Below are 27285 nucleotides of genomic sequence, written 5' to 3'. Positions count from 1 at the left end.
GAGTTGTCCCGATCTAATATCAGGAAGGTTTTGCTATAGTCCCAAGGACTAGATTAAGACACCGAAGTCGGTCAAATGTCATACAGCCTTTTACTTGATTCTCTTAACAAACCAGGGAGAGATGGTAAAAGGGAGGCAAGAGGAAGGCAAAGGGGGAAGGAAAAGGAAGAAAAGGAAAAAAAGAGAGAGTGAGAGTTCACTACTACCACTCCGAGTCCAATGGTTTTCTGCTGACTCTGTCCCAAGTCTTCAGTCGTTACATGCTTCATATAAGCTGGGGTCCGGGAAGGCGTGCAGCAGGGAAGAAGAGAAAAAGGAGAGAAAAAAAAAAAAGGCCCCGTCAATGGGTGCATGCTCCTTATATAGGGGTCTTGCGCATGCGCAGATTGCAAATGTGTGCGTGCGATTCATGCCAGACGCGCTGTTCCTAAAAGCCTCCTCCTGCTCTTTTCACGCCCCTGGTCCCTGCACAGGCGCATGAGGCCATCCGCCTTGAATACTGTGAAGAAGATGGTTCTCCTGGAGTACGATGCTCGACCTTGGGAGATGGCGGTACAGCAGCAATGTTGAGACAAAACCACATCTGGTATCAGTTCTCTACAGGAGTCTGTTGTGGTGAACCTTCCTTAGGAGCATTTGAAGTGGAGCTGAGGAGCTTCAGCTCTCAGATTTAGTGGAGAAAGGAGAGATTCTGGCACTCCATGAGAAGAGCTCTTGGAACAGAAGAATTCAGTAAATATTGATATGTTTGACTTTTCTGGGGTGCATTTTAGCAACATCTGTCAAGCTTCCTTTAAAAATACCCAGGCAGCAGTGGTTTAAATGTGGATATTTTTCATACTTACTTCCCAGTGTAGCCATCACGGCTTTCTGATTGTTATCTGAGCTTTAAATAGTCTATTCCATTCAGGTTTTGTGTTGCACTGTATTCTGTATAAATTCGTCCCTGAAATTGCGCCCACCACCACGATATGTGCTAGCACTGGGTTGTTAGACTGTTCTCACCATGGGATCTGAATGCCTCTTCACTGTAGTCTATTTGGCTTCTTGCATGCTTCACCCCATGCTGTGGTAGCAAGCTGCCTGGATATTAATATATTGTGGTTCTTTGCACCTACCAAAGAGCATAAACGCTTATCAGGTGTCCTTAATAACATGAATCTGGTATTGTTTTATTTTCAACTCAGCTGTTTAGCTAAAAGAATGTGTTATTTAAAAGAAAAAAGCAATTTCACCTGAAAGTAAATGGCCAAATGGAATTTTTATTTAGTCCTCACAATAGAGCCCATTGGCTGTTGATGATTGCCATCATGGCACGCTTTAAGTGAGAACAAACATACTACCCCCCTCCAATACACACGCCTTTTTTCCTAACAGATTTATTCATTAAGCATATGTTCAAAGACTACAGCTATTGCCACTTTTAAATAGAACCATTTTTAAATTGCTTTTCATAGATACAATGCCACAGTGTTATGAAAAACCTAATAACGTTACAAATTTAATTAACTAACATATTTTATTAAAGCTTCTTTCTGCTTCAGCAGTTGTTTGACAATAGGCAGATAAATACTGTATGTTGGAGACTGACCTTCAAATGACAGTCCAAAGTTGCTGCTTTGCAAACTCTTTAGCAGTTTGAATGCCTTTGTCTTCCATATACGTATGATAAAAAGGTCTCTTCTGAGCCCAGAAATAGGAGGGGAGGTGGTTAGGCTTCAAGGCTTGGTCCCAACTTCCCTGCACAGGCAACATTTCTGCTTAAATAGGTAAAAGTTTCATCTGACCAGTTTTGCAGGCTTTCAGGAAGAGGGATGACGCTCTGAAAGACACTAAATGCCTTCCATTTTGTATGCCTTCTGTGGGAGACAAAGATAAATACAGAAAGCTTTTTCAGAATAGGTCATTTTTCTTTCTGTCACGTTCATGCAGGGGCTCACAAAATGGCCCCTTGTAGCACGATGTGTGCTCTCTGTACTGCCATGTGCTCACTGATACTGGCATGTTCTGAATGTCATTTGCCAAGACATTGAAGAGCCTGTGCTATTTTCATAAGGGAAGAATGCTTGTGCAAAAGCTCTTAGGTGAAGCTTCCTTTGTGCTTGCGGTTTTTCTGCATGCTACTAAAGTGCTATTCCTATCAGATGCATGTATGGATTCAGTGATGCTACGTCTTTTCAGTTGGTAAGACCATTTCAAGATCTATAGAGATGAAAGGATGGACTATAATGTTATAATTATCCCCCAAAAGTAGGGTTTGATACTTCCTTGATTAATCTTTTGTCTTTTGTATCTCGGCTCAGCATAGCTGAAATAGATCACGGTGCTTCTACCTGGGCCATGCATAAAACATAGCTCTTTCTTTTCTTATCCATTCTGCTTATGATCTTCCCAGCATAATTAATGCTGTCTTCAGGAAAAGAGACCAGGAGAGTGCGTTGCACATACTTGTCACTGGGAGTTGAGGGGTGCAAGGAAAAAAACTTCTAGTAGAACCTGGACCCTGTGGAGGAAGACAGAGGTGGTGTGTGTTTGAAAGCACAGCATTAGTCCTTAGAAGCTAAGAATGAGATTCACAAGATTACTCAGTGCAGGTTTAACAAGTATATACCTTAGTGTGGGAAGAGGCTTGGTATAAGGTGTTTGGCATCTCCTGTTAATGCAAATGAAGTGTTCTTGATAGCGTAGCAGGAATATAGCTATGTGGATGAAATCGTGCTTCCTGTCAGCACATACTGTCACCCACACTTCATAAGGAACACACCATGGAAGGCAATTGACTACCCATATTTCAAAATATATACGCAGCAGTATTTCAACATTGAGACAGAACAGTGGAGCAACTAAGAGTCCATAAGGATATGTTTGGTGCTTTTGTGGTGGACTGAATTATAAATGTTATGAAATCGGGAGATCCTGAAAAGGAAGAAGTGCTTTAACCAAGGCCTGAGAAAACAATGTTTTTGAATAGCCCCAATTTGTGTTGAGTAGATGAGGTGGTAAAATAACTTGCTGTCTTTTCGTCCTCAGAAATGGAAATACTACGAGACCTTTTATACCTGTAGCAATGGGAGGTTTTAAGTGTACCTCATTGGCAGTTGTGCCTGTCACAAATGCAGCGTGCTTGCTGCTTGCTTCCATGTAGCATCAGTTCATATTCATGTCCTCTCCAGAACGGTCTTGGTGTAAGGTATCAAAGAGCGTTTCCGCACCGTTTGCTGGAGTAGAGAACAAAAATCCCTAGGCTGGCTGATAATAAACTAACCCTGAAGCTAGCAGTAGAAATGCTATGCTGATGCAGGATCGAAAACGATGTCTCCACAGAACTTCGCTTACCACCTTGCGGACCTGCTGCTTACCGTCAGCTCTGGCTAAGGTAACTCAGCATGAGGCTGTGGGGCATGAGGTACAGTCGCCACAGATCAAGCAGAGCCTAGGGATACACACATCCATGAGAGGTTTGTTTCTCTGGATTGTTTTGTAGAGTGAAGCTCATGACTGCAGGCAAGTGGTGCAAATTCCTTCCAGAATAATTGCAAAGCTCATCATCAGCATGTGCTTTTTTCGTCTCACCTTCTCTGACATAGATCCGTAACAACTTGTGCATGTCTGCTTATATATCTAGACAAAACATTGCTCTGTGCATGTTCCCTCACTGGGAAGAGGATGAGAAGGCAAGCTGTTGGTTTTTTTTTATAGTTCATTACTTCAGGCTGTGTATCCATGTTGATGAGCACATATAGGAACCCATATAGACTAGACACAAGTAAACAAAGCGGACTGTTGCCTTCCTCTGTGTGCATTGTGCACTTCTTTTGCTGCCATGCGGTTAGCTAGAGAGAAGGAGAGATTAATGAGACTGTTACGCTTCTCACATTTTAATAATCTAAGCATGCCCCTAATATGAAGGGACTGCAGTTATAAAGGTAGCAGAGCACTGAACTGGAAGCAATGATATTTAATTGTGCAGGCTTTGCATTTGGGCCCATAATGGAGTAGCCCTGGGTGGAAATAGCACTCTAGTACAGAGATAAAATTGAGTGTGGTCATACTGTTTCTAGATGTTCACACCCTTATCTATACAAGTGCTTATTCTGGAGCCTAAGTTATAGCGTCTGAATGATACCATTGCTTTCTGAGGAAGCCAAACACTGCAAGCATAGCCTTTTTAAATGCATGAAAGGAAGTAAAATGCTTACACTTGGGATAGTACCCTTGAGGTTTGTATCAGGTTTGTGGCTGAAGATGATTGTTGAGACTGGTCTTGATATAATTGACTTTGCTCAGGAAAGAGAGTGTCTTTGAAACAAATGTTGAATGTGATAGTGGCTTTCCTAAATGTTTTTGCTGAAGGCTTCAGGGCATAAGGTTTTAGTCACTGAGTGAATCAGGCTATACCCAAATGAATGACATCAAAATGTTCACATTTGAACCTGGCAGGAAGCTAGCATATCCCTTACCTGCTTCAAGGTCCAAACCCTCTCATTCATCAGAGCAGATCCTGCCTACAGGACAGCAAGCTAGTAGGTCACTGAAGAGAAATTAGAAACACACAATGGTATTAGCATTATAACTGTCGAATTTATTAATTTATGAGAAGAAATATGCTTTTTTTTTAAGCAATATAAGTGTGCTAACACCAATTCAGATGATAGTAGTATGACTAGTAAATACTTTAAAAAGTGCATGAAACCAGAATGTGCTTGTTTCTTCTAATTGTCATATTAGTTCTTGTATTGCAGAGGCCATTTGACTGCTTTTAAATTATCGCTGCTATTTTTTGATTATGCATTCAGGCACTTTTAAGTATATCCTGTAGTTAAAGGCTAAAGGAAGAAAAATTATAATTTGGGTTTGGGAGGGGAGAGTTGGTTATCCTATTTCATTAAGAGAATTCAACCCTGTACATCTCAATCTGCATCACTGTTGTACTGTTGACAGTTCTCCCTGGCTATGTTGTCTGTGGAAGGCTGATTCATGAGCAGTCAAAGCCATAGCTCTTTAACTGTGAAATTACAGAGCTGCTTTGTGGGTTTCCATTTTCAGTGTTAAAGGGAGTTTGCAGGCTGGGAATAATTTGGGATGACCAACTGCACTGAATGTCAACTTGCACTCTGTTTACAAAAGCTCAAGGCATCTCCAAAATTATCACCAGGCACTTGAAAACTTTCAGTGAAGGAAACAGCATAACAAAGAAATGTATTCTTTATAAAAAAAGAAAAAAAAATGCATCTAATTGTTAAGCAGTAATCAGACAGACCTTCTGTAACGGTTTTAATAGGAAAGGAAGAAAGAGCCTTGCACAAAAAAAAAAAAAAAAATAACAAAAGAAGCTTTGAATAGAGCCCTGATTGAAAGATGGCAAATGGTAATTATGTGTGGGTGTGATAGAAGTTAATATTCACTGTCTCTGCCCGCTGAGGGCCTGCATTCACTTTTTAAGAGCTGTAATTTGACACCATATTTAATATTTTAATTGTTTCGAAGCAAACACTGCTCTAGGGGCCCTAGCTGCAATGAGAAATAGCATATCCTTTAACTTGATATGTTTCGCAGGAGAAAAGGAAAAAGGACAGTGCTTAACAACACATTTCGTGTTTAAGACCTGTAAGCATTAGTAGAGCCATTAAGAATAGACCTCTTGTGTATTTGATTTGATAGTGGGAGTACAATTTATATGTGGACAAGGGCTTAACTAATCTTGCATTGGAAATTAAGAGTAACTCCCCCATTATTAGTAGAGACATAGCAGTTTATAACAAGTATTAGAGGAGAATCACACCCCAGCAGATGGTACAGTAGCTATCATATACTTCCCATATGGTTGCTTTATCTGACAGTCCCTTGCTGGTTCTGATGGCTCCTAGTGGTTCATCTTTGCTGAATTGGGAGGCCTGTCTTTGTAGGGCAGAGAGCCTGATGATTTTGTTTTATTCTTGCTCCCATGTAAGTGAGGCTTACACCTGATCTAGAGTGGTGTCAGCCAAATGTAATGTGAGCTGCTTTGACCTTGCAACTCTTGTTTCATGTGAATTATTATGGACTGGAGATTCCGTGAGATGATCAGGTCAGTTACTTTCTCTCTTCTTAGGTGGGCCAATAGCTCTGTGCAGGCCTCCAGGTCTGGGAGGAATATGGTCTTGAGCATCTGGTTTCTTCCAGGAAGGAAGCTCAAACGAAGTCTCCTGGCCTACCCTTCAGTGAAACAAAGTCTCTAGTGGCAGGCTGCATCCTTTCTTCTTCAAGGATGACTTCATAGACCAGAGTCCTGTCTTGTACTTGTGATTATTTGGAACAAAAAAGGAGGCAGGGAACTTTGAGAATGTTTTGAGTTTTACTTTTTTCTTTCCCATGTTTCTTTTCCCCTGCAGTTATATTTTTTCGTGAGCTATTTCTTGAGCAATATGACAATGAGCTAGGAGGAGGGGAGTGGAAGTTGATATATAAAGGCACGTTAATGTGATGTCATTAAATTCTTCTCAGACTGGGTTTTGGCTTTGCACTTCAGGCCTGTACAGTGCAAGCACATTTTCAAGAAAACAGACTCGTGCTAGAAGAATTACAGAGAAGCAAGGCTGAACATTGCCTAAGAACACACTCTTACAGGGAGAAACAGGCTTACTTTTTGAATTGCTAATTCTCCTTAATAAAACAAAATCCTTATTTAGTTCCTAACAAGTCTCTAGTTTTTCTACTGAATTCTAACAGTAGCAGTAGGTTAAGAATTAGTCTGAAAATTAATCAAAGTTGTCCTGGTTTAGTTTGAAGGTCAGTTTCAGAAACGCTTTTTCAGATCATTAATTTAATAAACTAGGAAGCTTCTAGGCATTTTGTTTTTTCGTGATCTATAAACTGTACTGTCCAGAAATCCAATTACAGAAAAAGTTACTACCTAGATAATTTAATTAAATGTATGTTTCTGTATGTAGAGCCCAACATAAGAGCAATCTGGACCCTCTATAACCGTGATAAACATGTATCCCACCACTGATAGTAAAGTTCCTTTTCTACATAAGAATTTAATAGGTAGTAGGAGATATTGGCTACTGTTATGCTTGGAGTTTATGGAAACTGCAAGAAAATGGCTAAGATTTTCTCTTCATCTTCTTGAATGAAGAAAGTTGGAGCTGGTGGACTTTTTCACTGCAGCAACTGAGCTGAAAATGCCCTTAGGAACTGGAATCTATGCAGATGGTATTGTCACTTATCATTGTGGCACTTCCCTGTGGTGGCCAATCAATTACTGCACAGTAGCTGTTGGACTGCTGAAAAAATCACAACACCTTGAAAGCTCTTCTAAATCACAGAAAAGAGGGAAACCTCAAGGCCTGGTCTGAAGCCTGAAATTTGCAGAACATATCAGCAAGCACATAACATCAGTGACTTACTGGGAATCAAATGAGGTTTGCAACTTGTTTGCTGGCCGGTCTCCTCTTGTAGAAGATGAGGGGGAGGCAGTTTGTCTTGCAATCTGACATTTCTCCATCCCTCTCTAGCAGCTTGCAGGCTTGCTTTTATATGTGACCCTGCAGTATCATAATAATGGTCCTGGGTGAGCATGAACATTTTTTCTGACTTCACCTCTTTTTCTCTCCTCCTACCCATCCCAGATGAAGTGGCAGGTGGACTGAGTGGGAGCAGTGTGAAAATGAATGCAGAGAAAATGTGTGACTCAGCAGTTCAGCAGGGAGCTGCTGAGTGGAAAGGCAACTATTCTTCTCGCACACTCTGGCATCAGGTTCCTGTTCTCTGAGAGATGAGAATAGGCCACTTGTGGATGGAGCTGTGCAGCCCACCAGCAGGGAGAAGGGGCTGCATATTCTTTTCAGCAGAATTTATTTCAATTAGAGAGGAAAGATTCATCTCCAAGTTTGTTAAAAATGTTGCCAGTGAAAAAGGAGAAGCATTGGACTAGAAATACATAAAACTCAGTTCACTGCCTGGCTTGCTCACAGATTTTCTGCATGACTTTCCTCCTTGCTTTCTTTTTCTCTTGATGCATCTTTCAATTTTGGTAGTCAGAGTTTGGCTTAAGCAACAGCCAGACTACCAGCTGAGCTTGAAAAGTGCAAGTCTCCAATGCTTTCCTGGCTAGTGGACGACACCCATTTCCCTCTCTGCACGTTGTTTCAGGAACTCTGCGGAGAACATTTGCCCATCTCAGAATGAGGTTGCTGGCTTTAAGGATGCTACCTGCTGCTCACGGACAAGCAAGTGCAAAGGAAAATTGATGATATTTGTGGGTTGTCCTCTGTCACACAAGAGTAAATTATAAATTAACCTTTTTTCTCGCTCAATATTAGGCAGGGGCCATTGCAGTGTTTTTCTAAGCAGTTTTGCAAAAAGTTGTGGTATTTTAGTAACAGTTTCTGTGCTTTTCTGGACTGAAGCAGATTTTTCTCTATAGACTAAGCAACAGCAGGTAGACGCTTTGTATCAGTGGTCATACTTACTAAAAGCTCAGTTTTAAAGCTGTAGTGTGTATCATTGTCACTGAATTTTCCAGGCTTGTGTTCCAGAGTTTGATCTTTCAGATGAGCTTTTTCCCTTCTGGCTGATGTAGATAACGTGCAAAAAAAACCCCAACATCTACCCACCCCTGCCCCTCTCCCCCCACCAAAAAATGCATGGTGGCATTCTCTTGAATCTTCAGAGAGCCTGAAACAGTGTCACTTGGGAGCTCTTGAGCAGCTGCATTCCTCTTGATGGGTGTATCAACCCAGGAATCAGAGTGAATTGAATACCAATATTCTTGGCTACTTCCAGTGTGGTAATTTCAGCAAAAACATCCACCTTTCACAAATGGAATCCCTGAATGTTATAAATTTCAGTTGTTCCCCGCACAGCTATGAATACCTGTAACTTGGCCCAGCTAATTCTTATGGTCCAGGGTAGAAGCGCTTAGTGCAAACTGAAAACATTAGAAACTGAATTTCGTCTCAGAATAAGTAACATAGGAGACTGACAACCAGGTTGCTGATACATAGACTGAGTCTTGTTGAAGAGTTTTCCATTCTTCTGTAATGTGTCAGAGATGGTATTTACCATTGCTTGGACCTCTTACTTGGTTTAATGTTATGTCAGGCTTATTTATTCTTTAAGCTCTATTACACAGAGAGGAGAATGAAGTCTGTAGTTACAGTTTGCTGTCCTACAAAGGACCACTGGATGAATCTAACTGGCTTCCCATCAGATACCAAAGTGATTTTAGAATTGCTTTGGTGCCTTGCAGGGTTTAGTTGTAAACTTAGTGGCATATGTGAATCTGAGTTCTTGCTGGCGTTTGAATTAAGCTACCTGGTATCTTCTGAAGTAGCTCTCTGTAGTTTTGTATTGCATGTGCAAGATCTACCAACCTCAATTTCTTGGCAGCTAAAACTTGGGCTTTTTCCAGAGTGGAATTGGAAGTACTGAGGTGATTACATTGTAGTAAATCCCCTTTGTCTCCAGTCAGGCAGTAGTTAGTAGCTGTAGGGTGCATTTGGGAATGTTTTTCTTTGCAGCTCTTAATCTGGGTACTTTTAGGGACTAGATGATCTCCTCCCAGTTAATGTTTTATTCAGCAATTTGGAAAAGGAAAATGTTTCAAGCTCTTGTAAACAGAGCAGGCCAGGGATCAAGTAGCATAGAAGTAGTCAGTATCATATAATGACTGGGAAGGTCAAAAAAAAAAAAAAAAAGGGGGGAGCCAGGAAAAGATGCATTCTTAGGATAACAGCAAGTGTTGGAAATAGCATTCCCAGCTTTCAACACAGCTCATTAGATCTTGAGTGTAATTTTTAACATAACTTTCAGATGAGGTAGGAGTGTGGAGAGCATCAAGAAAAACGGACTTTCCTAGGTGGTGAATTGTATCCATCTGTAAACAGTAATGATGCAACTTCTGTCATTACATTTAGCTCCTTTATACCTGAGATTGGTTGGTTATAAAGTTGTTCAGTAAAAGGTTCTGAATTGTAGAATAGTGACCCACCAGTTCGCTTCCTGTAGAGACAGGAATGTAAGTACACAAGTTGTGTTTGCCGTGCAAGTACGTAAGGTCCCCTTCCTCTTATTCACTTCCTTTCATACCATTGCAGTGCAAAAGAAAGATTGAGTTTTGGCCCAAAAACTAATTATTCTTTTTCCATCCTTCTCATACTGCAGTCCCAAGCAAAAAAGATAATGTCTTCTCAGCAAATACCTTTCTCCTAAAGCTCCATTCTTTGATTAGATGAGCTGTCTTTTTACCGTCCAGCATAAGCTACCTCTTGTTCTTGTGCACTCTGAGGCAGCTCATTCAGCTTTGATGTGTCTTGCCAGCATTAGGACTTTCCTGCAATCACTGTGTCTTATGACCTGCGGATTTAACAAGGTCTTGATCAGATATGTGAAATACAATGCCAGGGCTACGTCCTGCATGTGCAATTTAGGTGCACGTGAAAATAAGCAATAGATTTGCAGACCCGTGTCAGTAGTATGCATTCATCTACTGTTCTCTACTCATTTGCAGGTCTCCCTAGCAGTTAGATGGAAATTGGAGACAGTGATTTTAGTAGGCAATTGCATTTTGATATCTGAAGATGTACTGGCTATATGTAGATTTAGGACTGGTGTGAAGTCACAAGTGGTGTCCCCCAGGGATCGGTGCTGGGGCCCGTTCTCTTTAATATCTTTATCAATGATCTAGATGAGGGGATCGAATGCACCCTCAGTAAGTTCGCAGACGACACTAAACTAGGGGGGCGTGTTGATCTGCTTGAGGGTAGATTGGCTCTGCAGAGGGATCTGGACAGGCTGGACAGATGGGCTGAGGCCAATGGTATGAGGTTCAACAAGGCCAAGTGTCGGGTCCTGCACTTGGGTCACAACAACCCCATGCAGCGCTACAGACTGGGGGCGGAGTGGCTCGAAAGCTGCCTGGCAGAAAAGGACCTGGGGGTGTTGGTGGACAGCCGGCTGAGCATGAGCCAGCAGTGTGCCCAGGCAGCCAAGAAGGCCAACACCATCCTGGCCTGCATCAGGAATAGTGTGGTGAGCCGGACTAGGGAAGTAATCATCCCCCTGTACTCGGCACTGGTGAGGCCTCACCTCGAGTACTGTGTTCAGTTTTGGGCCCCTCACTACAAGGACATTGAGGTGTTGGAGCGTGTCCAGAGAAGGGCTACAAAGCTGGTGAAGGGTCTGGAGGACAAACCTTATGAGGAACGACTGAGGGATCTGGGGTTGTTTAGCCTGGAGAAGAGGAGGCTGAGGGGAGACCTTATCACCCTCTACGACTACCTGAAAGGAGGTTTTAGAGAGATGGGAGCTGACCTCTTCTCCCTGGTGACAAGTGATAGGACAAGAGGAAACGGGTTCAAGTTATGTCAGGGCAGGTTTAGATTGGATATTAGGAAGCATTTTTTCACTGAAAGGGTTATTAAACATTGGAATAAGCTGCCCAGAGAGGTGGTGGATTCACCATCCCTGGAGGTGTTTAAGAAAAGGGTAGATGAGGTGCTTAGGGACATGGTTTAGAAGTGGTGGTGTTTTTATCAGGGTAGGTTAATGGTTGGACTTGATGATCTTAAAGGTCCCTTCCAACCTCACTGATTCTATGATTCTATGATTCTAAGTGATGGTAAATCTTGATGGATGTGAAGTATTGCTGGCATGTTCATACTTTGCAATGCTTCCACACTGTGGTCCCTTCCTATAGAGTAAATTCTTGCCATGCACAGCCATAGTGAAGATGTAGACAGGTTCAGAGGGATATGGATCTCCACACACATAAACCAAATAGGGGACAATGTAGCGGAGCTGCTGTGGCATGTTGACTGCTGTAGTCTGAGAGATGGCAGAACAGGTGAGGCCCATTTTTCCCTCCTGTCTTGTGTGTCTGGCAGGTAGTTCCACAGAGCTCAGGGATTCCACCATGAATGAAGAATAAGCCACCGTTAACAAAATTCATATTTCCCAGTAAAAAGGCAGTGCCACACAATCCTCCAGAAGCATAATTCCCACAGATACAGTGTGATGGATTTAGGTAAAAGTCTAAAAGCTGTATGAGCACTATATTTTCATTGAGGGAGGTACATTTTAGTCCTATTATAAAAATACTTTTGGTAAGGAACAAGTCTTTTTCATTCCCAAAATACATTGTTAGATTAAATCTGCCAACAGAGCCGTGTCAATTCCTTGAGCATTAGCACCCATGCACAAGAGGGGACACAAGTTCCTTTTAAAGTGTTAACTTCATTAGGAAATAAAGCAAGGATACGTGGTCCTGGGGGGTTGTTTTTTGTTTTGTTGTTCTCTGAAGGCTCTAAGTATGAATCACTTGAGTTACAGACCTGCTGATGCCTCGCCCACAGCAGCATTCAATTGGATCATGGTGTGTTTGTTACTGCAAGGCTTTGTTGACTTACTTATCATTGCTACAGTGCCTTTTAGTGTTTTAGTTAAGTCTGGTACTCTAAGCACATGTTTTTCTGTGAGTGCATGTAGGTATTCTTGTTTTGTTCTTCTGCCCTTTATGTACTCACATATGAAGTCAGAAAAAGAAAGAGTTGGAGGCACAGGGGTTTTAAAATGGGCATTGTCTGAGTTACGGAAGCCAGCTGTTACCTTGTGAGTGGACAAAGATGTTTCCCCGTAGAGATTATTCCACAGTAAAGTGTTGTGCCATTTATTTCTGGCAGCTTGTACTGGTGGCTACGTTTAAGGAAACAATACAGGATGAATGGATCACTGGTTTGATCCAGGAAGTTCCTTTCCCTGAACAGCAAGGATGAGGTTACGTTTATGGTGCTGTTTTGAAATTTCAAGTTGTTTTAACAAGCCATATGGCTGCTACAGATGTCAGAAACCTTTTAATTCTTATGCCAAAGGGTTTTTTCTAGCAAGCATAACCCCACATCAAAGCAGAAGTACTTGTGGAACTTGAATCTCAATCTCCATGATGCAGAAATTCAGGAGGATATCACAAGGATGATTAGCTTTCACTGTCAGTCAGATCACTAGCAGAGGAGAGGCTTAATTCACTTCTGAATGTAGTCATCCTTGTCAGCTGTCTCAAGACCTTTGCACTGACCTTGACACAAGAAAACTTTACTTATGTCTCACTCTTTTATTACCTGTTCTGTGCACTTAAAGGAACCAGGGCCCATTCGGGCAAATAATACAGGAATATAGGATTAAAAGGTGAAGTGTGAATGGTAATTGAAGTATTGTGTAAAGCTGACATAGTTAAATCAATACAGAACCTTAGGTAGGCATCATGACGTTTGTTAAAATCTAATCTTTTGTGATTTGGAGTAGCAAATTTTTGAGTGGACTTTAATTAACCCAAGGCAGTTTCTTTGTATGCCCAAGACATTAATCTTAACCTATACATTTAAACATATTAATTCAGACAGTTCTCCATTACTTTAGTTCTTGACCTGGTGCCTGTGTTGTCTTTTACTGTATTAGTGAAAATACCTGTTGATAGTGGCTGAACTGTATCAATTCAGCAGAGCTGGAATCCTGGGCTCCTTGGTCCATAGACCATATCTCTGCCTTATACAGTGAAAATAATGGAAAGAAGTAGTAGTCTATTGTCCTTCAAATAGGGCAGTCATAAGAAGGAGAATGTGACTTCTACAATTGTACAGCTGTTGCTAGACAACACTGGAATACCAGGAATTGAGCTTCTGGGCTGTGGAGAGGCATAGATCCCCATGGTTACAGATGCACAGCGGTCCCCTAACTTTGACATCTTTCTTCCAGAAGGCATGTGGTTAAGTGGGCTTCACATCATCGTGTTAGAGTCAGGGTTCTGTTTCCAACCTAGACAGAAGTGACCTTGTAAAATCTCAGGCTGTTACATATATGAAACAAATAAATGTTTACCTGCTGAATAAGGCAGGCAAATGAGCTTTTGGTCAGTTAAAAAAAAGGTCTTCTGAAATACGAAATATTATGACTTACAAAAAAATAGTTGAAAGTGGAGCTTGAAATCTGCATTCCCTGGCTCCTTGTTTTGGTTGTCTTCCCAAAGATGTTTTAGTTCTGCTCTGTGTTATCTTGAGCTTTGGAGAGGGATATCCAAGAAAGGAAGATATTAGGATTTGGAAAAAAAGCAAATAGGTACATTAGCCATTCTTAAAAGCAGAGGTGCATTATTTAATGCAGAGAAAGGAAAAGTAGGACTTAAAACATGGTTAGTGAAAATGGAAGATTAGAGACTAGGAGCAAACTGTAATAAACTATATGTAAATAGATATTTTGAAGGTTTATATCTCGGGCACAGGTGTATGTCTTTTTGTGTGGATGGCAAACATAATTTCTGACATCAAGATTCTGTCCCTCCTAAATTTCAAATTCCTATTCTACAACAGAGCATAAACTTCATGCAAAAATAGCAGAAAACAATGGGCAAACATTTAACAAGGGTTTTCCCCTCAGTTGTTGTCCATATCCAGTGAGACATGAAGCCGTTTGGAAGCTTGAAAATTTTCAACTTCAACTGATAAGTTTTAGCACACCATAAAAAATGAAACCAAAGGTCAGGATTGAAAGTATTTAGGCAGGCTTAACTGTGGCTGCTCAGTGTGGCCGCTGTGTTGTCCTCTTGGAGAACTTTGTGTCCAGTTCTATGTAGCATGGTATCAGAAGTCAGGTATTAAATGTATGGTCAGTGTTCCTGGACATCAAGGATTGCGTCTGGATTCTCTTGTGTTTCCTGGGGAGGGGGGCGGAATTGTCACAGATTGCAGGTTACTAGCTGGAGCCTGAAGCACAGAGGGGTAGAGCTCCTGTGATCTCTTGAGCTGTATTTCAGAAACTGTCCACTTTTCTTTGAAAAGTGCTATTTTCAAGCTGTCTTCTAGCATTAAAGACATATAGATGAAAGCGAAGGAAGTTTTACCACTGGGATTGTTGACACTTCTGATTTTACCTTTTTACTTCCATATTTTTCCATCTTTTTCTGACCTGTGTTTAATATGACTTTTTGACATTGTTTATGCAAATTGCTGTACTGAATCCTTCCTAGCAAATAATCGGTTAATTTCAGTATATGCCTATGATATGACATACATGGGTGTATGTCTGTCTAGATGCGCATTCTCTACACTTCCTGGAAAATACCTGTGTAAAGACAATGAAATAGCTACATATAACCAGTTATATGCAGCATACCCTGCTGAGGCTACCCCCCATCATAAACTGACTGGAGATATTTTGAAAATGAGAAACCAGTAACCTGAGCTCCTGGGGAAGTACCTGCTTTAGTACCTTGCAGGTGCTCCTTCTTGTATTATCTCTGGGTTTCCCCAGTCATTACACGATGATGACCCTCTTGTTGCCAGGCAGCTGCGGGAATGGAGAACCTTGTAGAGGAAGCCATCAGCATTTCCCAAACATCTTGTTCTCTTGGGCATGGATGGATGTCCAAAGATCTGTTTCAGTGAGGGGAGGGAGAGCATTCATTGAGTGGGAATAAGCATCTCATGTTCCTGTCCACTCTCACATTTTTGTATTTTAGAAATCGGAATGGGTTATTTCCGTGAAGTCTTACTGTACCAATCGCCAGACCCTCAGCTGATACATGATTTCACATTTCATTTGCCTAATTAGAGCTATGGCTAGTTTGTAGGTGCTTATTTGACTTAAAGTGACTATTGTGAGACATTTAGAGAAATGTCTAATGAGAGGAACGTTCTGTAGAAACCTGACCTCAACAAACCACGGAAGGGCCAACAATGTGGCCTTTCCCTGGGGCACGAGTGACGAGTGGCTGGCTTAGGCTTAAGGCTATGGTGTTGTACATAGCCTTGTTGTCTTGGGTCTCTTTTCATGTGGAAAGATGTAAATCGGTAGTACTTACACCAAAGGGTCTGATTTTTCATTCCTTTTAGCTTGTAATTTAATTTATATCCACACAGACTGTGTTCAAAATACTGTTACTGAGGGACTAGCCACTCTAGTGCATATTTCCACTGAATGGAATAGCATTACAACATTATTAAATAGCTCTTGAGTATGAATTCATCCAAGAAGTAGGTTATTAGAATAAAGTCTATTTTATTAGTGCCTTAGGACTTTCAGCCAAAATCCAGAGCCTCTGAGCACTATTCAGGCACATAACATGAAACAGTCTGTACCTCTGAAATTTATAATCAAATTAGGGAAAGCAGACAAATTAGGGGAAATAGAGAAACTGAGGCAGGGAGTAACAAAATGGGTTCTCTGCCACCATGTAGCCAGGAAGTGTGGAGCTCAGAAATAGAACAGATGGTTCCTTTTAAAAAGTAAAAATGAAAAGGTGCAGTGATGTAAATGAGAATTTATTAACAACAAAGCCCAGAATCTGCACCTCCGGAAAGAAAGGGAAAATAATTTATCCGCCCACACTCACTTTTTTCTGACGAAGGCAGGTGAATACAGCTGCACTAATAGAGTGTGACGCTCACAATCCTGAGCCGCGCTTACTGATGCAGAACTGAGAGGTAACCATCGTCTCTGGAAAACAATAGCCCTTGCGGGCTCTGCGGTGGCTGCAGGGTTACATACTATTCATTCCCTGCACATGTCATTTTCATGTGAAGGTCTTTCCAATCCAGCTGTTATGGAGTCCATGGATGAAGCTGAAGGACAGCTGAACAGGAAGGAGCAGTCCCTGAAAACCTTCCGGAAAACAGCACTGCTCGGTTGGGCTGCCCGGTGGAATGGATTAATGCCTGGAGACAGCATGTATCTGTTTGTCCTCTCACAGATACTGGTAAGGCAGCTTGTCATCGCTTTGAAATGCTGGGACCCTTCTTTTAAGCTTTGTTGGCTTAGGAGGTTTCCTCCTCGTTCATTGTAGATGTAGCAGTGGACATAGCAGCAGTCCTTTCATTTCTGTAGCCACCTCTCACAGCCTTGTTTTGCAAACAGACCTTTTAATGTCCCAGACTCCCATCCTGTTCCCTGCCCATCTGCAAATGCCTCCTTTGCCAAATGACCCATCTCCCAAAAAGTCCATCTTCTGTAGCTGATAGGTATAGGGGGAGATAACCATCTTGTTAAAAAGTGGATTGGGAAGTGTATTGTTTAAAGTTGCAGTGTGCCCTTCATGATTGGGGATGAAGGTATACCTCTCTGTGAAGGATGTTAAGTATAAAACTACAAAAGCAGTGATGCTATGTTAACTGTGGTGTGTGACGCAACTTTAAGTGGTTCAAATGAAATGTTTCAACATGTGTATGTGCATATCTGTTTATAGGGGTACCTGTCTGAATATGGCTATTTGTGAGAACTTTGCATAGGCCTTAATAGTCTTTTAATAACATAACCAGTTTTGATCTAAAAGTAATAAACCTGAAAGTTCAAAAGTCAGAGGAATCTGTTGCTCTTTCTCTGTACAGGCTACCATGGGCAGGTCTTTTGCTAGTGTAGATCAGAGTAAGCTTGCTTAACTTAGTAATACACATCTAGTTAATGGTAGCTGAGCATTTATCATTCAGTCTTTTTATTCCTGTTAAGCTACAGCCTAGAAAATACCTGACTTCTTAAAGCAGAAATGATGATCAACATGAAATCAATGAGAACTAAATTAGTTAATTATGCAGTCTTGAAATGAAAATGAATGTTTGTGTAATGAGAGATGTTCATTATGTATTTTCTGATTGATTACACAGCTTCTCTGCATGATGCTGTGGTACAGCACTTACGGGACCATCCCAGCAGCTCAGAATGCCTTTGACCTGCTGTCTTACTTGTTTAGCCCATTTAAACAGTTTTTGTCAGATCAAGGGGAGGTAAGTTGCTGTACTCCTCTCTGATTATATAGTTGATGCCAGTAGCCTTGGGTGGTGCTTCTAATATCTCTTCTGATTAAAAGTATAATACCCATGTACTTTGTGTAATATAGTGACTGCTGCATTGTCTGGATGTCCTGAAACAGTGAAAAGAGTTTTCTAAAAACAGATCCATATTTTATCTTCAAGATACAGGGCTGAATTTTTGACTATGACGTTAGATCAGCACAGCAGATTTTTCATAATGTGCAAATCATTACAAATGAAACAAAGCAATAAGAAATCAGCCCACTAAGGTTTAGCCCACAGTAAAGGGAGAGCTGGAACTTAATTTATTAGGATGAATAGAAGATTAAATTCTGGAAGAATGGATCAACCTACATAAAGGGTGCAAATCACAAGATACTCAGTGACAAAATTCTATTTTTGTTGAGTGTTTAGAGCATATCTATGTGCAGTAAAAGTATTTCAGGTGTACTAGATGTACAGGTTAAATTACATCTACAAAGCTACCCCAGTAAAATTGCTTAGCTTCTCACCATGACATAATGACACGTATGCCAGTATGATTCATCTGATAAATTACTGGGGTAATTATACCCAGTGCAGATTTCTCTAGTGTGGACAGAACATTAATTAAATGGTGAGCAGCTACTTTCATAAATCATGCAAAATATATTTGCTATCAGAATGTTTAGATTCATTGTACGTAATCTTTGTAGCAGAGGCTATGCTGTACAAATAGGAAATCTGACTCAGTGCCTCTTGTGACTGAAGTACAGTGGAGACTGTTTTCTGTGTTCGCTTAACAATGTTTGAGCTGCATGTCACCTGCTGTTTTGTTTATTTGAAAGAAGCACTTTTTCTTTGCCCTTTCTTAGTTGGATTTTTAATGCACAATCAGAGCTCTTCATAGAGCATTGCCGATATCTTATTTGCAGTGAGTCAATTATTAACAAGTTGTTTCTCACAGAAGATCCCTGATTTATAGGATTTTGACTTAAAATAACTGTTTGGTGTGGAGGAAAGTGATTCCTAGAATGCACCACAAGAACACACTGAGTATGACTCTGTGCAGATGTTCATGCATATCTTTGAGGACTGTTTATGATAGCAGTATTAACAGTGTAAATTTAGACTTGAAAACAGTAAAGGCAAAGAAATCTTCTGACATTAAAATAAGCAAATGAAAGCTCTTAACTCCGAATTTCTCTATAGCTGTACTAGTGGGTCAGAAACAGAGTAAAATTCCTTGCCCGCTGAAGCCTATTAGGATTGTGTTTTGCACCTACTACTGAGAATAGGCTGAACTCTATAAACTGCTTAAATATGATTAAGACATCAGAGTGAATTTCACTGTCAGTGCTGTGAATGAACCTGATGGTATTTCACAGAATGTGTAGAAAGCATAGAAAAGTCCTCGTGGCTGTGTTTTATGTAAGGACCCACAAACACTGGAACAGTACTAAGCTTTCCTCAAAGCCCTTTGCTACAGTATAAAATTACATTGACTGTGGCAATGAAACTGGGTCCAGGCTACAAAATTGAATCATGGATTCAGATCTCAATTTTGGCAATGTGTGAGGGTAGGAAGCAGATTTCCTGTTTGTCTTCACCGTGAAATCTGTTTTTTAGACCTGGGATGCTGGGGCTTAGAGACGGTTTCAATTTCAGTCTTCTCCAAAGCCCAGCATTTTTCTGTTGGTGGTGGTGGCTTTTCCACGGACAAGAGTATGATACGACTAAATCTATATGGGAAATCCAAGAATGAATACACGGTTTGCCAAGAACATGCATGCAGACACTATATGGTACCCCTAAATACTTTATGAATCATTGTCAATTCTGTTGTTTCACAGGACGTGACTAGAATCGGGAGCATTTTGGTATCATACATCCTGCTGTCTTTAGCTTCTCTAGGACTGTTATTTGTAGGATCTCTGGTAAGTTATGATACCGTGCAAACTATATTCGTGCCCTTTTTCAGTTTTTATAAGGTGTCTAATTTACCTGAAATTGTTGATGTTATGCCAAAGTTGATTGTAAAGCAACATCTTTGGGCTATTTCTATATAATTATCTGCTTGCTTTACTTAGAGAAATCACAACCACGCTTATCCTTATTCAATTTCTCAATTAATTGGGGATTACACTGATGGTTTTTATTCTTTACATCCACAGATAGGTAAACTGTTTTCACGTAAGTAGAAGGGATATGGTCCAGTAACAGGACTATCTAATATTGTTGCCTTGTGAATTACCTGCAGAGCATCCATTGACTTCAGTAACAGAAATAGCTGGTCCAGAGCACCGGTGTACTTGTGAATGTAATGCCCTTGTAGATGTAGGCCAAGGCCCCAGCTGCAGAACAAGATTAGTGGCATGACTACAATTAATCTAGTTAGCTTTCAGCTGTTTGGAACAAGGAGTGTATTGTGTTTATCCATCGATTGTGTAACTGCCACAAAGGTACATGCTAGATGGGAAAGCTAGGGAGAATTCTTTCTTTTTAGGGAGATCTAATTGAATATGGCTTTTCATACCCTTGTATACTGTTCTGTTAGAGTGGGGATGCAGTTACAGAAAATGCAGGTGGAACATCACCTCCTGCCCTTGCAGCAGTACATCTTCAGGCAACTTGGGAAGCTGAAGCAGTACCATGTACATGACTTTTGAGCGATGCACAGTATAGTGAAGTACATCATAAAATCGCAGGACTTCTGGTGGGAAGGGATCTCTGGAGATTGCTAGTCTGACATCCTGCTTGAAGCAGGGCTGTTGCCAACACTCAATAAGGTCAGCCATGCATTTTTCTACACAGGTTTTGAAAACCTATGGGGAGGTAGATGTATCATCTCTAGGGGTGCCTGTGCCACAACTGCACAGTGCTCGAGGGAGAATTTTTTCCTATTGTCTGATCTGAATTTCCCAAAGCTGAATGTCCAAGCTGAATTTCTGCAGCTTGTGGCAATTGTCCCTTGCAGTATCAGCTGCCTCTACCAAGAAGAGTCTGACTGCATCATCTCTGGAGCTGCTGTTTAAGTACTTGCAGGCTGATGTTAGACCACCCCAGCCTCCTCTTTGCCAGGCTGAACAAGCCCAATTCCCTCCATCCACCTTTTTCAAAGATCATGTGTTCCAGACCCCTGACCTCCTTTGTAGCCCTCCACTGGGCTCACTCCAGTTTTTCCTTGTCTGTCTTAAACTGGAGGGCCTAAAATTGGACACAGTATTCAAGGTGCTGCTGCATCAGTGCCAGGGAGAGGGAAATAATACCTCCTTTGATTTGCTGGCCACACTCCCTGGTAGGAAGTTGCCATATTACATACCATGGTTAAGTTCACCCAGAGGCAGCATGGTGGCAAAATCTTCTGTTTAATGTGTCAGGTGAATGTGCTTTTTATACTATTCACAAGGCAAAGTAATTAGTATTAATGCCTCTATTATTGTGGTCATTGATGTAGGCAAGGAAGTTAGCCAGGCTTATGCAATTTTCTGCTTTTTTTCTGCTGGTGTTCCTTATCCAGATGATTTTTGTCCTCAAAAAATACACTTTGGGTGATCTTGTAATTGCAAATATTAAAGAACAAAAATGAGACATCTGAGAATTGTGATGAACTATGTGAATTCTAGGTAACTTTGCAGAAAAACATTCTGAGCTGGAAATCAAAATAGCAGGGGGGTGATTTCTCTGCATATCCAACCTAGTTGTTGTTGGATGGAAACATTTTATTGCTGACCCATTCTTAGCACAGCAAGTAACTTTTCCATGTAGTGGAAAGTAACAGTTTCCATGTAGTCAAGCTTGCTCTGTTTTGTATTCCTGTGGTCTGTGCCAAGACTCTCCTAGGTAGAGTGGAGGCATGAATGTCTCCGTGACAGCCTGTTCTCTGGACAAGTCATAGAGAACCAGAACATAAGAAATGTCCTCTAAGGTCAGACCAATGGTCCATCTTGCCTGGTATGTTCTCTCTAACAGTGGCCTTAGGAAGGAGAGGCTGTTTAGAGAGAGCATGAGAGTCTTGTTTCTTCCTACCTACCTGTTACCTTACAGTTTGAGATAGAGTCGTAGCATCATAGAATAGTTATGGTTGGAAGGGATCTTTAAAGGTCATCTAGTCCAACACCTCCTGCAGTGAGCAGAGACATCTTCAATCAGAGCAGGCTGCTCAGAGCCCCATCCAACCTGGCCTCGACTGTTTGCAGAGGTGGGGCATCTACCACCTCTCTTGGCAACCTGTTCCAGTGTTTCACAACCCTCATCAGGAAACATTTCTTCCTTATATCTTGTCTGAATCTACCTTCTTATAGTTTAAAACCATTGCCCCCTGTCCTATCGCTACAGGCCCTACTAAAATGTCTGTCCCCATCTTTCTTATAAGCCCCCTTTAAGTACTGAAAGGCTGCTATAAGCTTTCCCCAGAGCTGCCTTCTCTAGGCTAAACAAGCCTAACTCTCTCAGCCTGTCTTCGTAGGGGAGGTGCTCTGATCGTATTTGTGGCCCTCTTCTGGGCCCGCTCAAGCAGGTCCATGTCCTTCTTATGCTGGGGACTCCAGAGATGGATGCAGTACTCCATCTGCATCTGCATGGTGGGGTCTCATGAGAGCGGGGTAGAGTGGCAGAATCACCTCCCTCAACCTGCTGGCCACACTTCTTTTGATGCGGTCCAGGTCATGCTGCTTTGCAATTTGAAAACTTCTGCTTCTATCAGTATTTAGGCAATAAGGTGTAAAATAGTTCTTAGCAGAACACTGAAAATAATGTAGTGATGAAGCTAAGCAGGGTTTCTAAAATTGCAGCCTGGTGGACAACAAATAGTTGCATGAAGACAGTTTTCTTTATTTTCCCTCTTTCTCAGCTGAGTGATATTTCTTATTTATATTTTTTCTCTTTTTTTTTTTTTTTTTTCCCCTGGGTTTTAAACGATGCGTTGCTTAGAAGAGATCTTGAACGGGTCTTTTACATTAGGGAGTGCCTTTATGATGAAATCTTTCTTTCTCAAATGTACCCTTCTGTCTTTATAGATGGACCTGATAGATCAGTCCCACACTGATGTACATATTAGATAGCATACCAGTGAAAAGCAGCTTATGCATTAATTTTTTTTATTCAGCAACTGTGGTAACTTACAGTCATGCTTCAGTCGTTCTCTGGGAAAGGGAGAAAATGTGCCTTTTTATACAGGTACTTTGTTGATTTAATGTAGAGAAATAATTGTTGGCCACCTAACAAGGCTGAGAAATAGTGGTCAAGTGGATTCTCAAAAGTGATACCAAGAGAAGAGAGGCCCTGTTTGGTCTGTGCGCTTGCTAAAGTCTAGCTCATTCTTGTGTTGGGGAATCTGTGACTAATACATGTAGACCACATTTTTTGGGAGAGCAGACCTCAGCTAAGGTTTGAGGTGCTTTTCTGAGAATACCCAGGTACCAGAATGTGTTGGGAGGTTAGCAATCACAGTGAAAATAAAAGGCTGGATAGAGTGCTTGCGGCTTGTATTAGTATTCTGTCTGTTTTCTGCCTCATATAATGATGTTTTAAGACCCAGGCAGCTGCAGAGAACCAGCATAGAGCTGTCTAGTCCTCCTGAACATGTTTTCAAGAGATGACTATTTTTCCATTATTTACTTTAACCCCATCACTTTTAAGTATAACTTAATTTCTTCCAGTGTCCTGGGCAGCTTCTTATTTATCACACGCTTCTTTCAATCTAAAGAAAAGCTGCTTTGTTTCTAGGGTGAACTTTTTGTTCCTTTGGATTTACAGTGTGTTAAATCACCAGTAAAATCAATCCTGTGTCGCCATACCAGCTCTAGAATCTGTAATACATAATTGGTACCTAGACCTTCAACTTGGCCCTCAGCACAAGTGTTGATTTTAGTAACAACAGCACTCTGCCGCAGTACAAAGTTGTGGAGCGGATACGTTACACTGTGAACTGCTCAGCTATTATAGTCTTGTATGTGAAAGAACCATGGCCAGTACTGCGGGACTGCCAAGCTCCAGAAATCATCTTTGGGAATGAAAATAGAATCAGATCTTCAACCTTCTTGCTCGTCATCCAACAGGCCAAGCATGTAGGACAGGCTCAGGTCAGATTTGGCCCCAAATTTGTGTAAAATAAGTCTAGTAATCATGTTCCTATGTTGGCTTTTGTAATTACTGTGTACTCTGATTAACTGAAACTAAAAACATTTTGTGTGAAGTAACTGTCAAATGAATACTGCTGCTGCTGTGGGAGTCTAACATTCGCTAAAGCTGACTATGGACAGAAATTAAAACTTGCTTCACTTCCTTATGTCCTTTCTCAGAGAAATGAGAGTACATGAAGACACACAGGCACAAGAAAATAGTTGTTTAAAATCCTATACAAGCTAATGTGCTTTAGTAGCCTAGGAAGAGAAATTTTTTTTAATGGCATGTTTTCTAAATTCAACTCCCCCTTTAGAAGCCATATAAGAGAAGGACAGGAGAGGCTTTGCTTTGGAAAATACGACCTGTTCTTCTTATTCTCAAAAGGGTGCGTGGCGGCGCAATATAGTTTGTATAACATTTAGATTGAGTGACACTGGTCCTAGTTTGATGCTGGAGGGATGAAGTTGGCCTAAGGTTCCAGATCCTGGAATTCAGAAGTGGAATTGACATTTTTAACTGTGGCCTGCATGTCAGATTAAACAGTCTACTGATAAAATGTCTGAATCATCTAGTCTGCCACAGCATCCATGCAAACTGATATGATACAGTAATTTTTTAGATTCATGCCATTTCAAACCCTTCATTAGTTTATATTATAAATTCTAATATTACATTTATGTCCTAGAATTTCACAAGATCTATTGTTTAATGTCTATACCATGTTTAAATCAGATAATTAGATTACAAAACAGGCTTTGCCACTGGCCAGAAACTGAAATGGGCATTCTGAGCCTCAAAAACAGGTGCATCAAAATCAAGGACTCTAAAAAATTATTGGTTTATACATTAATTCGGGGTACAGTGCCAGATTATCAAAGATGTGCACTTCAGGAAAATTATGTTTACTTTTCTTAACCGAGCTATATCTAAATTTTAGATGGAAAACCATTAAGTCAGGAGAGGTATGATTTGTAGAATAGTATAGTAGATTTTTATTTTGTAAACAAGCCTAGGAACAGTAAGAAATTGAACAAAAGGACAGTGATATCACGTTGGCTTGCATATGATGGTCACAAGCACATTCCACTCCCACTGTATCCCCGAGTTAAGCCAGGCCAGCTCTGTGGAAACCTCTGTGGCTGAAAGCAGGTTTGAATGGGTAGATGTGAATCCTTGTAACATGGACCACAAAGCATGGAACATTCTTGTCCTCTTCAATACTCTCCCATTCTAATACATTATAGCAAGCTGGGATTCTGCCCTAAAGACCCACCCTCTAGGCTGTATGGAAGAGCTGGCAACAAGCAGAAAGCTTTTTTAAATGTTTGTTTCCTCCAGTTTTGGCATCTACTCCGAGCCCGTCCAGACCCCCCCTTTCCGCTGCAAGAGGACAGACGCCAATCTGTGAGCCGGCAGCCTTCATTCACGTACTCAGAGTGGACAGAGGATAAAAATGAGGATGACTTCCTAGATTTGGATCCTGTACCGGAGACTCCGGTCTTTGACTGCGTAATGGACATTAAAGCGGAGACAGATCCAGCAACTCTAACGGTTAAATCCGTGGGCTTGCAAGAAAGGTAGGGTAGATGTGATTAATAGGGGAAGGTCTGATCCAAGATTTCATGGATTTAGGAGTTCTGTGCCTAGTAGGAAGCTTTATTGCTTTCATGGATGTCACTTTAAAATGTGGTTTTAAAGCCAAGCACCTGTTTTATTTCCTGTCTTGTTTTCAGTCCAGTCATAAATACAAACATATTAGCCAAAAACCATACAGTTTCTAGATGGCTGTCAACAAGTGTTACTCAAAAGCATCATTTCTTTCTTTTGAAATATCCATTTGTATTTGATCAGTTTCTTGCCATTCCCCAAGATGGCAACTGCATAGCATGAAATCCAATATAGGGTGGTGAAAGCTTTTACCTCTGAAAGAAGTGGATCTTGTTAATTTTTTTCATTCACTCATGCTGGAGGATTAGTCCTTTCCCCAAAAGCAAACCATAGGACAAATTGTAATCTGCAATAATTTGCATATAAATAGGTAACTCCAAAAGTAAATTAATTCCTTTGAAATTAACCCAGTAGTGAAACTTTGGGGTTAGCTGGTGTTCACTTCTTGAACCAGCAGGGCAATGGAGCTTCTCAGAGAGATTCACAGCTGGGAAAAGGCACTTTAAGATAAAAGGAAGATAGGAATGATGCAGTATTGATTTGTGTTGCATTTCTTCATCTTCATTCATACATCTCACAGAAAGGTCACATGTAGTGGGTGAACTTTGAAAGGCCAGAGGTGGGTGAATTCCAGAATGTGTGAGTTGGCACAGGGGAATGTTCACCAGAGTTACTGAGTATTCAGTTGGTCTGAACTATCCTTATGCTTTCATCCATAAGATTATTTTATTTCACTTTGCCAGTGTGTCTGTTTGTGTGAGTGAATGGATGAGTGAAAGCAAGTACACCGGACTTAGTGTCCTCATCTCTGAGGCTGAGGTTGGTTTAAGGTTCCTGTCTTTTGTTCTGTGGACCACAGAAAGCCTGAGTTTGTATTGTTGGCAGCCTGCATCTTTTCCTGTTTTTTCTGTTTCTGGTTTTTCAGTTGTCTTAGTGAAAGAAAACAAAGATCTTGAGGGTAGAAATCCTATTAAGAAATTCTGCAAAGGTGATGATGTTATGAATAAGAATGAGGTTACTGAAGGGCCCAACATGGTGAAGTATCACCTTTCTTTATTTCTAGATTTTCGAGCTTAATTGGAGTTCTAACCATAGTTAAATCTCATATCTAAAACTGCAAGGGCAGGACTTAGATTTTAAAAAGTATGATGCTGAGTTTCCAAAGCGTCACATGACACAGTAAAAGGGGATGGTTACAGAAGAGGCTTTTAATTTGCACTGTGAGCTTAGAATGTTTTTTCTCACTTTATTCTTGATTATTGTTATGTTTTTCTACTTTAAATACAAGATTGCAGTAACCTCTGGGGCTTGTCCCTGAATCTGCTGCTTTCAGTGAGTTTTGCCATTGTTTTTCATTGCGGGCAAGATTGGGCTTGAAATGTATCACCATCCCTGATTTCATTCTGTCACTCTGATTTTAAAGATGCTGACGTTTCTTCTCAGGTGACCACTAGCCTGCAGGAAAGGTACTGTTTCAAGAGAATTGGGGAGTATCAGTTGATTCAAGTAAGGAACTGCAATTAAAAAACTGTCAAAGAATTGGGGATAGAAAAAGAAAGCAATTACTTCGTGTTCAGACTACGTAGAACATGTACATTTAAGATGTAAAATAAACTTGTTTTCAACCTACACATGTGCTTGAGAAGCCAGACATCATTTCAGGTTTGGGTTGTGCTCTGACAGATTTAATTTAGATCAAGCGTTGGTCACTCTTTCTTTGGTGTTGTGTTGAATTATC

The 27285-nt window shown here is 40.9% G+C and overlaps 1 protein-coding gene across 1 annotated transcript in view; it reads left to right on the top strand.

Moving 5' to 3' along the window:
• PTPN5 (protein tyrosine phosphatase non-receptor type 5) overlaps nt 1–27285 on the top strand; it is a gene marked incomplete at its 3' end in the record, with an annotated part of 64247 nt that overhangs the window by 9016 nt on the left and 27946 nt on the right. The window contains exons 2-5 of the mRNA XM_082485693.1: nt 16554–16726; nt 17628–17747; nt 19607–19690; nt 25218–25456. Coding sequence (XP_082341819.1) covers nt 16554–16726; nt 17628–17747; nt 19607–19690; nt 25218–25456 — 616 coding nt within the window. The remainder of the gene's footprint in view (nt 1–16553; nt 16727–17627; nt 17748–19606; nt 19691–25217; nt 25457–27285) is intronic.

The sequence above is a fragment of the Vanellus vanellus genome (genome assembly GCF_965231255.1).
Source record: "Vanellus vanellus genome assembly, chromosome: 6".
NCBI lineage: Eukaryota > Metazoa > Chordata > Aves > Charadriiformes > Charadriidae > Vanellus > Vanellus vanellus.
Note: the sequence above shows the minus strand (reverse complement) of the source record. Positions and strands in the feature narration are given on the sequence as shown.